This window comes from Propithecus coquereli, unplaced genomic scaffold (genome assembly GCF_000956105.1).
Source record: "Propithecus coquereli isolate 6110/MARCELLA unplaced genomic scaffold, Pcoq_1.0 Scaffold117, whole genome shotgun sequence".
Lineage (NCBI taxonomy): Eukaryota > Metazoa > Chordata > Mammalia > Primates > Indriidae > Propithecus > Propithecus coquereli.
Window position 1 is genome coordinate 730,031 of NW_012135747.1, and position 15,276 is coordinate 745,306.

The 15,276-nt window shown below is 53.3% G+C and overlaps 1 protein-coding gene across 3 annotated transcripts in view; it reads right to left on the reverse strand.

The window, feature by feature from the left end:
• COL13A1 (collagen, type XIII, alpha 1) overlaps positions 1–15,276 on the reverse strand; it is a 148,962-nt gene that overhangs the window by 82,971 nt on the left and 50,715 nt on the right. For all 3 annotated transcript variants that reach the window (XM_012658683.1, XM_012658664.1, XM_012658673.1), the window contains exon 3: positions 2,873–2,880. In XM_012658683.1, the coding sequence (XP_012514137.1) occupies positions 2,873–2,880 (8 nt within the window). The remainder of the gene's footprint in view (positions 1–2,872; positions 2,881–15,276) is intronic.

Here is a 15,276-nt window from a genome sequence, read left to right on the forward strand (position 1 = left end):
GGCAGCTTAGGAACCAGGCAAATCTCAAGAAAGTTATGTCTTTTGGGCACTGGAACCCAACTTCCAGATGGATTTATTAATAGTATAAGAGGGTGGCTGAGAAAACTCTACTTTCCTTTTTGCTCTGACCACCAGGAAGCTCAAAGCCAAGTCTATGGCTCATTTGCACAGGAGGTTATGGTGTCATCAGCTCTAGATTCCCCTTGTTTTCCTACCTCTGTTCTCTACCGCTCCCCTCCTGTTTCCTTATGTAGTTTATAATATAATCTCCCCAAAAGGTTTCTTGGAATGAAGTGGGGTAGAAATAAATGAAATAATAAATTTGTTAATAGAAATTCACAAAATAATAATTTCCTCCTTAAAAACTAAGGTTTACAAGAAACTTTGGGTGTCATCTAGGGAAGCCCTCTGTTTCTAGGATTAAAGGAGTTAATACATTTTAAGTGGAAAATATATATACACTATATATATATATTCCTCATAACACCCTCAGTGTGGGTTCAAGGGCTTTTCAGGGCACAGATGAAATATGAATAGTGGTCTTACTAAAAACGAGGCAGGCTGCTCTTGCAGCTACAGATCAAGAGGAAAACAACTATGGAAATGACTTCTCTAAGGAAGGCACGGGGACAGGGTTGATTTCAGGCAGACACTGTTACTATTCCCATTTTACAGATGAGGAAACTGAGGCACAGCGAGGTTAAGTAACTTGTTAAGGTCACACAGCTAGAAGTGATAGTGCCAGGATTTGAGCACAGGTAGTCTGGCTCCAGAGCCTGAGCTCATAATCACGATATTACACTGCCTCTATAAAAACATAACACACAGTATTAGCTAGTATTTCAGCAAGGATCATTATTCCCTCAGTGAAGGGCTATCCCTGCTTCTCTTGGTCATCTGTTTCAGTCTCACAATTCCTATATTAAGAAATTCTCCCTTAAATCTAGCCCAGGGCTGGCCAATGGATGTCAGCTTGAGCAGGGACTCCAGTGGATTGGGAGTGACTGATAGATTGTGTTAAAAAGCCTCCTAATTGATTAGCAATGTCTGCCACGGGCAAGAGGGGTGGGGCAGTGGTGGCCACAAATTTACTTCCACTTAAATAGTTCCTGCCGAAGCTTCACTCCATCCTCCGTGCTTGTGTTCTCTAAGGCACTGGCTGGCCTGTGCCCATGGGAACCTGGTGTTCCGGCTGGAGGACAGAGCCAGCCCCTGACACACACCCAGAGGGCAGCAGACAGGCCTCTCGCTAGCCCTCACCTCTGGTCCCCGCACCTCTTCTTTTGCAGGAAGCAGAGAACTGGGATGAGGAGGTGATTCCCACCCTGGCCAGCTGCCCGCTTCCTCCTCCTCAGGCCTTGGGGTTTCGGCCAGCGCTGGGAGAAGAGTCAGGGGTCCCCTCCTGAGTTGGGCTCAGAATGCGGGGAGAGCTACCTGGCCCCCCTCACTCTGCAGGCAGAGACAGTGAGCAGAGACTCATGTCCTCCCTCTCACGTGCTCCTTCCCCGCAGACCCCAGGAGTGGCAGGACCCACTCTGGCTGTGGACAGTGGCTGGGTCACAAGCTCTCAGAATGCTAAATTCCCATGGAGGGAGGGATTCAGAGCCCAGGCTGCCGGGCTGAGCCCCAGCATCCTGGCCCTGGGGACACAGAGCACGCAGGAGGCCCCAAGAGGGGGAGGCGAGGGCTCTTGTGGCATCCTCAGAATGAGGCGGGGGGAAGCAGCCACCTCCAGCAGGTGGAAGTTCCCTACAGCAGAGTTTACTTTGGAAGACGGATGACAGGGATTGATGTCTGACATCCCAAACATGCCATGATAAATCACCCCTCCTCCTTTCAAGGAATGACACGATTTCCCCCTCACCGTGACTGATCAGTCAGGGGGCTCAGTGGGACCCTCAGCGTGGGTTCAAGGGCCTTTCAGGGCACAGATGGAATATGAACAGTGGTCTCACTAAAAACGAGGCAGGCTGCTCTTGCAGCTACAGATCAAGAGGAAAGCAACTATGGAAATGACTTCTCTAAGGAAGGCATGGGGACAGGGTTGATTTCAGTAGCCTTGAGAAAGATCTGATGCTGAGGGCTAGGCCCTTTCAGCTCCACTCCCCAGCTCCCCCAGCGCCCTCTGGGGCTTTTGTTGGGATATCAAATACTGTCCCTCAAAGAACGGTGCTCCTGTTCCCGGGATCCATTACTTGGAGGAGACAGTCTCCTTGGGCTCTTCTCATGTTCTTTGGAAATGGCTCCACTCCCCCCGCCCAGCCTGGGCCTCAGAGCGAGGCCGGGAAGGAGAGAGGCGTGCTGCCTAGAACTTATGTGCTGTCTCCCGATCTCACCGGCTGCATAGCTCTCCCTTACATAACCCCACCACTGCCACCACCCCCAAAGCGACTCGGCCACGGAGTTGCCCACGCAGGGGTGTGGACAGAGTCCTCCAGAGCAGGCCACTCCTGGAGCCAGCTTGCCGACCTGTTTTCAGAATGCGAGGAGACCATTCAAGGAGCAGAATGGAGGAGAGATGACCCCTTTCTTCTTTCTAATGGCTTTGACTCCAGTTGCTTCTTTGGGGGACAACAGAGCTGGGCTAACAAGGGGCAGGCCAGCCTTTCAGATTGAAATTCAGGGCCTGATTGAAAACAGTTGCCCAGGGGCAGCTGTTGTCTTGTCCTGGAGGGGTGCAGAAGCCGCGGAAAGCCGAGTGGGGCCTCCTTCCCCGTGTAAGCATTCCGGTGGCACCTCGCAGAAGAGTCTGCACAGGGCCCCTGGCGAACAGCAGGGGCCAGCGGTCAGTGCCCCCACCCGGGACCCCGTTACCGGCAGGTGACATAGGACTTTCAGACGCATGAGCCCGAGCTGCGGCTTGAGTACTTACAGGAGGTCCTGAAAGAGAGAGAGAAAATGCCCGGGTCAGTGTCACCGCCATAGGGGGCCGCGGGGAGGCGGCCTTAGAAGCAGCGTCCAAGAATTCTTCAGCGAGGGGTTTCCGTCTGGTCTTTGAGGTTTGTATTTTCCTGGCCCACTTTCACCAATATAAGCTCTTCCCCCTTTATTTCATCTCCATATTTTCATTATGGGATGAGAAATCCAGAGTCTGGGCCCCAGGATCAGCCAAGCCAGGGACCTAATGGTGGTCCCCCCGCCTCAGCCTCCCACCCTACAAAATGGGCTTTTCAGGACCTCCCCGAACGCGTGCACAAGGCAGCTTTGTAGAACATGGGACGGTGGGCACTGAAGCACACTAAGAAAGGTCAAGCTAACAGACGCTAAAGAGATTAGGATCATTTTTTATGCCCGCTGTCCTCGCCAAGCATCCCACGAAACGCAGTGGCAAGCCAGCAGGCAAGGGTAGGGCGGAGGCAGCCCCTCCCCGGGCGCCCTGCCTGATGTCTATCGGGCCTGTCCTGGTTTCTGTGAAGCAATGAGTCAGGCCCCCCTGCCCTCCTGGGTCTGCCGCCCACCTCTGGGCTCAGCCCCACCCTCCCTCCACGCCCCTCTCTGTCCTCTCTCTTCCCCGGTGTGTCCACTTGCCCTCCCCCGTCCCCTGGGCCTCAGCGGCAGCCCTATCCCATTACTGGCAGCAGCCAAGAATTACAAATTCAAGTGTTCCGAGGAGGCAGCAAAAGGGGGTGGGGGGCTGGGGGAGGGAAAGACGAGCAAAGCAGCCCAGAAAGATCTCGAAGGGAGAGGCGCTCCCGTGAACGTAAGCTGCGAAAGGCCGGCAGATCCCCAGCCGGGCCTGGCGTGTGTGCCCGGCCCCTGGCGCTCTGGCCACGTTAACTCAGCTGTGACTCCTGTTGCTGCTTTTATGCTGGGCCAATAAAGACTCTTGACGTTTCCCCTCACTCCGCACGTTCCCAAAGCTGCTCCCTGCTCTCCTGCATCCGCCCGCTGCACTGCCCTGGTCCCCATCCAGGAGGAAACAGCCTCTTTCATGCTGGCCTCTGTCAAGCCATCACGTTACGGAGGAACAAGATGTTTTAAATTGAAAACAACAAAAAAAAGTCAAGAGGTGTAGCGACTGGGTGAGCAAGCCCCAGGCGGGCGGCAGGCCTGCACGCAGGCTCCCAGAACATGCGGGGGCGGGCGCATCTGGGACCTGTTAGGCTGAGGGGCAGGGAATGTCACCCAGAATCTGAAAATATCCCCCGAATGCAGCCTGCCAGAGGGGCCAGCCCAGCTGGAAAGTCCTAGTCTCCTGGCCAGGGAAGTGTCCTCACATGAGAAGCAGGCTGGTGACAAAGTTTAGCTTGTGGCAATTTTCAGATGGCTTGGCCACATGGAGGGAAGATGCCGTGCGCCTGCCGGGCTCCCACTGCAGCAGGCTCTGGAGTCGTCCCCAGTGACACAGGCTGGAGCTCTGGCGGCAGCCCTGTCTGTCGTTAGCAGTCTTGGCTGTGTAGGTGTCTCCCAACGTGCACAGGTAGCTGCACGGGACTCAGCTCTCAGCCGAGTCCCAGAAGTGCAGTCGGCTGGGTCCACCTCTGAGTGATGTAAATCCTACATCCCACCACTATCGCCGTCACTGCACACACCTCCGCAGGCCTTTCTAGGTGCCAGGCACGATTCTAAGTGTTTTCCATTATGAAGTAGGTTCTATCGTCCCGACCTTGCAGTTGGAGAAACTGAGGCACAGAAAGGCTGAGCGACGCCCCAGGGCTAGCTAGTCACTGGTAGAGCTCCCGACCCTTCTCTGCAATGTCTCTCTCTGTGCCTCTCAGTCTGAAAGCTGCCCACCCCGCCCCCAAACCGCCTGCAGACCAAGTCCTCTCCAAGGCTTTCCCTGGGACGCTGTCACGGTCAGCCTCTGGACTCTGGACTCAACCCTCTCATCTCTGTTTTATGGGCTCCTTTGTCTTACGTGAGGGAATTTGGCTCTGCCAAGCTCTTCCAGGCTCCCACTCCCCCCACCAGTCACTTACGGGGGCTTCAGCAACAGGAAAAGCCTCTGTTAGCTGATTCCGTGCTGTAGGGAGGGGATGAGATGTGGGGGAGTTATAACGAATGGTTTTCTCTGCCACAAACGTTCTTCCCCTGGCATGACGGTCCTCATGGGTCCCTCTGGAAAACCTTTAGACCCTTTGGAAAAGGCAACCACCATCCTGCCACTGCCAACTTTGATCGCGTGAACAGGGGTGTGGCGGGAGACCCTAGACTTCAAAGCAGATGCTCCCCCTGATGCTGTGCTCAACTCCTGGCAGCTCTACGGCACCGGGGAGCCGATGGCCTTGCAAAATCTAACAGTGCCCGGATGTCACCGGCTGGTCTCCCACATGGGCCGCTTGGCTGTGCTCAGTAATGTGACTATTGCCTGACCCATCATCACCCTGGCCAGGCACCAAAGGATAGAGTCACCCAAGGCATCCGAGTGCCCATTACAGATGAAGAAAGAGACACCCAGGGAGGTGGCTGTTTAGTGTCACTTTGTGGGTGGGTGATGGGGGTGGGACCAGAACCCGGGCTCCTGACTCCCTGTGTAGGAGTCTTCCTAACAAAGCACACTGTTTCTCATGACCTGCGTAGCGGATCCTGCCGAGGGACAGCCCACACTGCCACACCGAGGGAGGAGGAAAACACCTGGACCCCCCCGTGCACCTGCTGCTGGCCTTGAGAGGATTAGAAGATTGTCCCAGCCCCCTAGGGTGGGCTGAGTGGCCTGCAGCAGGGCTCCCAGGGAAGGGTCCACAGCGGCCATCCAGGGTGGGGACATTCTGTCTGAGACCTTCCTCCTGATGTCTGTCACCCACTGCCTCAGCTTCCTGCTAAGGGCCCCAGGGTTTGGCCCACCTCTTCCAAGTAAGGCAGCCCTGTTCCCCCTAAAGGGACACGCAGGGACGGACCCCCGTGAAGACTCCTGAGGAGGCAATCTGGGTTGTGTCGTTCTTTCAACCACTCTTTATTTGTTCCTTCATTCATTCACTCATTCATTCAACAAACATTTGACCAACACCTACAGTGCGGCAGTCCTGTGCCGGGCCATGGCTATCCAAAGATGAATAAGGCACAGTCATTGTCCTTGAAGGCAGGAAAACTTCATTTTTTTAAGCACTTATTATCTCCCAGGCCTGATGCTAAGCTCTGGTGATACAGAGATGAATAACTCATTTCCTCCCACTGAGAAGTCAACAGTTTCCTACGTTAGAAAGCTGGAGAGATTCCAGAGAAGAGAACAAAAACGAACGTGAGGGTTTAACGGAGAAAGTTGTGCTATAGGAGGATTGATAGCACCTGATTCTTAACATTTTATTAGTTTTACTTTTTAGCTTTAATTTCCGTATAGTAGAGCCTGGATTTGAACCTGGTCTCTCTTACCCCAAAACCCGTGCTCTCCTGGCTGGAGGTCATGAAGGTCCTCACGGGCAGAAGGGCTGCTTTGGCTCTCAGCCCCTTCTAGTGTGGGCAGGTGAGCCCGAGCCCCCTCCCCCGTGGGCTTGGCCCCGCCCAGTCTCTGGATCCAGTGCTGGCCCTGGACACAGGGAGTAAAGAGTCACAAGGTGCTCCAAAGTTCAATGTCATATGAGCTGTCTCCTGACCCTGCCTGGCCCTGGGCTCCCAGCAGCTGGGGTCCTAGCTCTGATCCACGCCTCCCGGTGCCTGTGCCAGTCTGCCTGCGGCTGACCACCTGCCACTCGGCTCTGCCAGATGCCCAGCCCACCCATCTATGCCAGGACAGATGCTCCGCGTCCTGGGCTCTCCTGCACATGGGGTGACTGACAGCACTGGTCACATGCTGCCTGCTGGAGCAGGGGGTCTCAACCGGGGGTGATTTTGCCCCCCCAGGGGACAGTTGGCAGTGTCTGGAGACATTTGTGATCTCACAGCTGGGAGGCTGCCACTGGTCTCTAGCGGGTACAGACCAGGGACGCTGCTACATAGCCAGTGCACAGAGCCCCCTAGAACAAAGACTCCCCTGGCCCCAAATGTCCATAGTGCTGGGGGTGAGAAACCCGGTGCTGGACAAACGGGACCAGACCTGCCTCAGGGCTCTCCCTGTCCCCACAACTCACACCCTTGCCCATGCCCCTTTGCCAACTTTTGGGATCCCTTTCTTCTATATAGTTTGGCTTGTTCTACCCCCACCCAAGACGTTGTTAGGACAAATAATTATTCATTTATTGAATATTTATTCTGTGCCTGACACTATGGTAGGAACTTTACATGCCTTATTTCACTTAGTCTGCCCCAAAACCCAGTGAAGTAGCTACAATGATTATTGTTCCCATTCTACAGATGAAAGAGCTGAGGCCCAGAGAGTCGAAGGTGTGTGTTCAAGGTTGCAGAGCTCATGCAGCCTGAGCTGGCACTTGAGCCCAGGTCTGCCTGTCTCCCAAGACCACGGGCCCCTGAAGCTTGAAGGAGGTGCACACAAGAGAAGTAAAAGAAACAACCTCCGCCTCAAAGAGCAGCGATGGAGGGAAACATGAGTAGCTTCACAAACCATGGAGAGAAATCCATCAGTGGCAGGCATGATGGCCTGTTAAGGGAAACCAAACGAGCTTCAAGGCAGCCTCTGTCCTTTGAGGTTGACATAAAAGAGAACAACCGAGCCCTGTCTCTTACAGCCCTGGGGTCCAAACTCTGATCTTCCAGGGAGGGCTAAGGCAGGCTTCTGGGGTAGACCATCTGATCTGAAGCCCTGGGAGCTTGTCTGACAAATTGTGCTTTTAGACCAACAAAGCACTTACATCACAGCTCACCACAACCCAACTTCTATTTTATGGATGAGGAAACTGAGGCTCAGAGAAGGGATATAACTCACCTGTGGTTCATGTCTGGTAAGTGATCCTGAATCCTAGTCTAGTGTTCTTCCCAGAACAGCCCACCATTGGCAGAGGTGGGGTGGTGGGAGGTTTTACATTTCAAAATTATGTATATATAATAACGATTCAGAGCCAGCTTGTATAGTCTTGCGAGAGCCGACTGTGTGCTTCTCTTCCTAACTTGGCTCTCAGTGACTTCACATTGGCAGCTGGAAATTGGCCACAGTGGGAGTATTCACACCGCAGAAATTGGCAAAAGCTACAAAGCAGTCCACTCTACCCCAAGGGCCAGTTGTTAAACATTTGCCAGCACACCACAGCTCAGATCTGTCCTATGGTGATGTCCCTCGGCCATGAGACATCCCTAGACCTTTCCAGCTCAGGCTGATGGGGAGTAACAGGTCCTGGGAGATGTGGGCAGCAATTTAAATCACACACACCCACGTTCTAGTCCGGCACTCATGGCAGACATTGCTAATCAATCACAGTTACTTTTCCTTAATGAGCCTAGACAAGGCTATACAATTCTTTCCAGCACAGCCACTATCAATCAGCAGGAATTGGCACATGAGATGGAACCCATTAGTCATCCTGGAACTAGAGCCATCTGGGAGTGAGACACAGGCCTGAGGGCCCTTTCCTGACTCAGGCAGGGCCAGGTCTGGCCCTGGGGGGTGGCAGAGATGGAGGTGGAAGGGCTGGGTGCCCTGGACTCCCCAGCATATCTCATACCAGGTGTGGGACTAGCACTGATACAGCCCTCTCCCCTATCCTCATCCCGCAGAGAGACTGGGAGGCATGAGCAGAGATGGGACGGGAGACAGCAAGATCCCTCCAGCTTGGTTCACGCCCCAGCCCCAGGAGGTCCTCAGATGACCTCCGCCACTTCCACGGCTGAAGCTGGAGCCACCAGAGGGCAACTTGAGTGACTTCTCAGACAGAGCCAGCTTGTGTCGTCTTTCCAGGGCTGACCGACTCCCATGGCTCCATGGCAGTGGGCTTCCCGCCTGGTGCGGCCATTGGTCCCGCTCCAGGGGTTCCCTGTCATTCTGCCCCTGACAAACCCTCCCTTTGATCTGGAGGCTGCCCCATCGTGTCCTTGCTCCCCATCTTGATTGGCGAGAGCCTGTGGATGGGGGAGGTTCTGACGCCTTGCCCAGCACTCTGGGCAGCTCCTCTCTGCGGAGACGTGAGGGTCGCAGACCCACTCGGCTGCCCCTGCAGCGTCCATTCTCCTGTCCTTCTTCCCAGCACAACCCTGATTTCATCCCAGCCTCCACTCATTCTCCACATAGCCCTCTGCTTCCGGGGAAGCCAATCCGAGGCCTAGCTGGGATGGGGGGCTGAATGCTCGGGGCCAGGAACCCTAGTGAAGGTGGCTGTGGTCCGAGCAGGCAATGGGACGGGAGATCCCACTCCCACAACAGCAGTTCCCCTGATCCCAGACTGCCACGTCCGCTGTGATGGGGAAAGCGGCCCCAGGGAACTTCAGTGTGGGGGGCCCGGATGCGGGGCCCTGCCCAGGGTGTGCAGGGCGATACCCAGCCCCTGGCAGGCTGCACAACTCAGACACATGCCCCAGGCCACGCCTGCACCCCTGCTCCATGCAGCTGTAATCCCCGGGGGAAAGACAGGGAGAGCAGGGGCTGGCAACCTGACAGGGAGCCTGGAGGGCTGGGGATTGGACAGCAAGTGGATGAGTTCCTTGGAATTCTTTTCCTCGTCCTTCAGCAGAAGGCAGGGGCTTGAGAGCAAAGCTAAGTGCCGTATTAGGAGGGCAAACAAAACTGAGCCCTGGCACACTTGAGCTGTTTCCTCCATGCCCACTTCATAGTGTTTGTTGTCACGAACATCTGCTCAGCACCAGCTACGCATGGGCTGCTGTGTCAGGGGCTGTCAAAGTCAGACACTGTCCCTGTCCTTGCGAGGGGCTTCTTCTTCTCTAGCTCCAGAGATGCCCCCTACCTAAGCCCGCTCACCCCCTACCATCAGGCTTGGGGTTCTGGCAGCTTCCTCCTGGGGCAGAGCCCCTCTGCTCGTCACCCCACCAACCACGTCCGGCAGAGCTCCCGGGCTGCCGCTCCCATGCCAGCCTCCCCCGCTGTGGGTGAGGGCCCCGATTCCTGACTTCCATCCAGGTGGGAGCTGGGTTTGCTGCTGTCCTGGAGAGATGCTGACCTCCCTCCCCACCACGCTGGTCCCCACTCCCACACGAGCTCCTGCCTGGGGTGCTGTGGCAGCGGTGGCCAGTCAGCCCTCTGCCTTCTTGTGGCTCTTGTTTGACTTTTTTCATTTGAGCCATGAAACAGCCTTGAAAGGCTGGAGCAGGAATCGGCAGCCCAGGGACTGAGACACAGAAAGGGCAAGTGCTGTCCGGAAGCTCCCAGAGAAGCCCCAGCAGACTCCAGTCTCCTCTGGCTCCGGCCCTCGACAGTGAGAGGGGAGAGGTCTTGACCGCATCCTCCACCGCCAGCCCCAGCCCTTGAATCCTGAGCCAGAGTTGGCTTTTGGTGTCACTTGGGTCCCTGCAGAAGGACAGTCCTCCAGGGCACCACGCCTCTGACCCGGGACTTCTTCCTGACACTGGATCTTTCCGCCGTATCTGATGTTCCTGGGCCAGGCCCTACTTGGGGAAGCTCAAACGTCACATCACAGCTCTGCGGGCCAGGGCCCCACCAGGACACCGCTGGGGCAGGGTGGGGGAAACAGCGAAGGGCCCAGCCCTGGTCAGACCACACTGAACACCACCCTCAGAGGCCTGGGAGGGCCGCAGGCTTTGTAGTTCTTGCTTTGAGAACCTGGCCCCTGGCCTGTACCTCCCAAGGATGGGCTTTTTTTTTTTTTTCCTTGCGACAGGGTCTTGCTCTATCATACAGTGGTACGATCATAGCTCACTGCAGGCTTGAACTCCCGGGCTCAAGCGATCCTCCCGCCTCAGCCTCCAGAGTATCTGGGACACCAGGCATGCACCACCATGCATGGCTAATTTTTTCATGGTTTTTTTTTTTAGACATGGCGTGTCACTATGTTGCCCAGTCTGGATGGACAGGCTTTTTAATTTTAAAGTCACATTTATCAATAGTTCATTTTGGGTTGGCCCCATCCTGAGTCATGTCTCATCATCACACACACTGACATTTATTGAGCACTCACAAACCAGCAAGAGTGGAGCACTTTATACATCGTCTCATTTACTCTTCACAATAGTCCTATAAGGTAACACTCCTATTATTCATACCTAACAGATGGGGAAACTGAGGCACAGAGAGGTCAAGTCTCCAGCCCATGAAACAGACAGTTGAAACCCAGGCAGACCTTAGCTCCAAAAGTACGCGTTACCTCACTGCTCTGATGGGTTCAGTACTTTTACTGCCTCATTTTGCAGGTGGGGCTCTTGTGGCGCAGAGAAGTTAAGTAATTTGTCCAAGGTCACACAGCTGGTAAGTGGTGGAGCCACATTTGGAATCAGCTACACCCTAGAGCTTTCCTTCTTAATCTTTCCATTTATTGCTTCAGCTGTGAAAGCACATTAAGAGTCAACAAGACTTAGGTGGTGAGGGAGATGGTTAGACTGCTGAGAAGGGAAATCCTTTCAAGTCCGTTTGAGGGCCATGTGGTCCCATCCCTGGGCTAACTTCAGGCCACTCTCATCTCGTTCCTGAAGTTGGCTGCGGGAGTCCCCCACTGAGGACTGATTGCTATCCCATCCGGACACTGCCTGTCTTAGGAAGAACTAAAGTCGGCCACATCCACATAGTCTCATGGTTTCATTGTGCCCCCCTTGACTTAGAAGTAATGGAATTGGGCTCCTGCCCAGAATCATGGACAAGAGCATAGGCTTTGCAGCCAAACAGCCACAGGTTCAAATCCTGACTTTGCTACTCAAGTGTTGTGTGGCGTTGGGCAGGTTGCTTAACCTCTCTGAGCTTGTGTTCTCTGTAACATGGGGGTAATAATAATATCTACCTTGCTGGATTTGGAGGAGTAAACGGGAGAATACAGTAAAGTGTTTAGCACTGTTCCTGCTCTCAATCAATGAGAGATATGACAATCATTATGATTATGAAGTCAGAAATGACACCCAACCCCAGAAGCATATGATACTGTCCTCTGTGTTCTAACCAGAAGAATGGCTAACTCTTAGAGAGCTCTTCCCATGTGCCAGGCACTGTTCTTAACGCGTTAGGGATATTACCACATTTAACCGTTACAAGTCTTGCAAGGGGGACACCATGTCTACCCTCATATTACACAGGAGGAAACTGAGACGTAGAGTTGAGGGCGTCTCCTGCTTGCGTCACAAGCTGGCAAGGGCAGGCTGACTCTGGGGTCCAGGCCATCCCCTCCCAGCCGCATGGCCTCTCAGACAGCCCTCAAAACCCCGGAAACGGGAAGAACAAACAGGCAAGGCTCAGGGCGAGCTGAGATAAGCAGGGCAGGATGGATGGGGCTGGGTGACCATGTGAATAAAATAGCACAGATTTAAGTCACCAGCTTTGAACTGCTGGGACAAATTGCACACTTTCTTGCTTCCTTGGGCCCCTGACACTTCCAGGTTGGGGTCAGAATCAGAAGTTCTGAGTGAGGAAATCTTGGGGGTAGGTGTTGCTGGTGGAGATCACAGTTGCAATTCTGCAGATTCGGGCCAAGGGCAGGCATTGTTCTCAGGCTGAACAGTTTCCTGGCAAGGCCTCCGGCGCAGGGCAGAGGGGCTGGGCTGCCGCAACAGATGGACCCAGGGAAGGGGGAGAGGTTGTGTGGGCAAGGTGGAAATCAATCAGGGGTGGGGCTTGCCTATTGGAGTCTGCTGGCTCTGAGCTTCAACTCTATTTTGATAAGGATCTGGAGTCTCCGGTCTCTGAATTTGAACTTGTCACCCTTGACTGAATCTCCAAGAAGCAGTGAGATCCTCCCACATGACCTGGAGATATCTTCCTAAGGGGAGTCACTTCCTGCCCCACCACCAGCCCCTCATTCTCAGGTCTTTCCCAGGAAGTCAGCAGTTGTGCGAGTCTTGCTCCCTTTCCCATGTCCCAAAGGCACAGACAGTTCTCCAGCAAAGGGTGTAGCATGCACACTGCAGCTCCGCACCACCTCCTCCAGGCAATTGGCTTTGATTTACCACTGCCCCATGATATCAAAATATTCAATTAATTATCATTCTCGTTTCTATGTGCAGATATCAATTCATGGTTTTCTACCTTGGCTTTTGTTAGACTGTAAGATTTATGATGGAGGAGTTGAGGGAGATAAGGTGCCACGAACTCCAATGCCTACAAGGAGCCAAGCAGGTAACGGAAATGAAGTAGGCCAGGTGTGGTGCAATGGGGAGTAGTGGAGACTGTGGCAAAGTGCTAATGGCTTGCCTGTGTGCCTAAAATGGACTGAGTATCCTTTGGCTGCAACCAAGTACTACCAGGTGGGGATGCAGATCCATTCTTGCCAGATCTTGAAAATATTCAAGAAAAGCCAAGAGGCCGGGCGCGGTGGCTCACACCTGTAATCCTAGCTCTCTGGGAGGCCGAGGCGGGCGGATTGTTTGAGCTCAGGAGTTCAAAACTGGCCTGAGCAAGAGTGAGACCCTGTCTCTACTAAAAATAGAAAGAAATTAATTGGACAGCTAAAAATATATAGAAAAAATTAGCCGGGCATGGTGGCACATGCCTGTAATCCCAGCTACTCAGGAGGCTGAGGCAGGAGGATCGTTTGAACCCAGGAGTTTGAGGTTGCTGTGAGCTAGGATGACGCCACGGCACTCTAGCCCGGGCAACACAGTGAGACTCTGTCTCAAAAAAAAAAAAAAAAGAAAGAAAAGCCAAGAATGAGACATTTTCTGCAAAATCTTCTGATTTCTAAATGTTGATACTAATTTAAGAACATTTAAAAACCACTCTGTAAGCCAAACAAAGGCTGTGATGGAAGCTACATTTGGTCCTCAAGCTGCTAATTCACAATACACCATCTCTGAGGACCTTCCAGGCCCGAACTGCTCCAATTCCACAGCCCAGAACTTCAGGCCTAGAGTATGTGCTCAGTAAATCCTTGCAGACGACATGAGTGAGTAATTAAGTGAGTGGATGGACGGGCCCACTGGTTATCACCCGACCTAAAAGATCTGCGAAGGAACAATGTCATACCGTGTTTGGAAACTGAACTTGTGTTTGAGAGTTAACTTTAACGCCACCTTCGAGTGCATTGGCAACCTTCCTCCACCCCCGCCTCCCTCTTTCCACTGGGCATGGAAGCCCAGAGCTGAAGACAAGCGCTGAACCAGTCCCACACCCCAGGCTTGCTCAGGTCTGGAGGCAAAGCAGGTTATATGGAGAAGAGATAGGGAATAATCAATGATTAGTGAAATACTTAATTGCCCCTGGGTATCTGTTTTTCTTAAATCTTACTTTAAATTATACACAATGAAAAATACATACTGCAATTAGTAATTAATAAATGTTAATATTTGATTATAATACCGAGTGTTTTAACTTATAATAGCACAATCAAGTGGAGCATCATTTTTGTCTCCGTCTCTCAATCATGACTCAAGTAGCTATGTCATTTGTCCACAAGCAATGGCTGAGGCACGCATATGTGACTGTGGGCCGGGGAGGCATGGCCGTCTAGCACACCACCTGCCTGGATGGTACCACCAAACCCTCTGAACTGCACAGGTGGCCAGGATAACAGCCCCTCTGTGTTTAACATCTGCTATGTGCCCGCGGTAGACTGGGCACTTTCTGTTCACTATTTCTAATCTTCATAACTTATCTGCAAATATTCTGACTTACAGATGGAAACACCCAGGCTCCGTAGGCTAAATAGATTGCCCAAGGTCAAATGGCTCATGAACGACGGAGCCGGGATTCTTGTGTGGGCCCATGAGACTGCAGAGCCTACCCTCTTTCCAGACCAGCACGTGGCTGGGAGAGCTGGGAGCCTCCAGCCTTCCTTACGTGCAGGACACAGCCGTGCAGTACCCGAGATCCTCCAGGGACGGGTGAAGCCCGGCTCTGTCATTTCATGTGCCAGACCAGACGGGCCTGGGGCTGGGGGGCTGCACGGCGACCTGCGTGACCTCATGTGTATGTGTTGGGGGTTAGGGGTGCTCGTGTGACCCAGAAGCCGAGGAACTGGATCCTTCTGAACTGAGAATACTGAAAACACTTTGGATCTCACATTTGGCTTTGCTTTAAAAAAAAAAATTGGTTTATTTTTCTGACATTTATTTATTGTTCAAACAGCTCTTTAAGAACATTAAAGGACATTTTGTGGAAGAAAAGCACCGTCTCTAGTCCCCCAGCCCGGCTCTCACACGACTGTTTCCATTTTCTCCTGTTCCCTCTGATCCCCGTCCACGCGCACCTACGTCCCCAGAGCAGAAATCGGCACGCACGGAATAGGGCCCGCTGCTTCTTTCATCTAACAAGACCAAGTAAACATGGGCTCACATTTGTGCAGCCTTCAGAATTACATCTTCAAAACGGCTGCACAAAATACCACGATTTACCTATTTTTTGGTTAC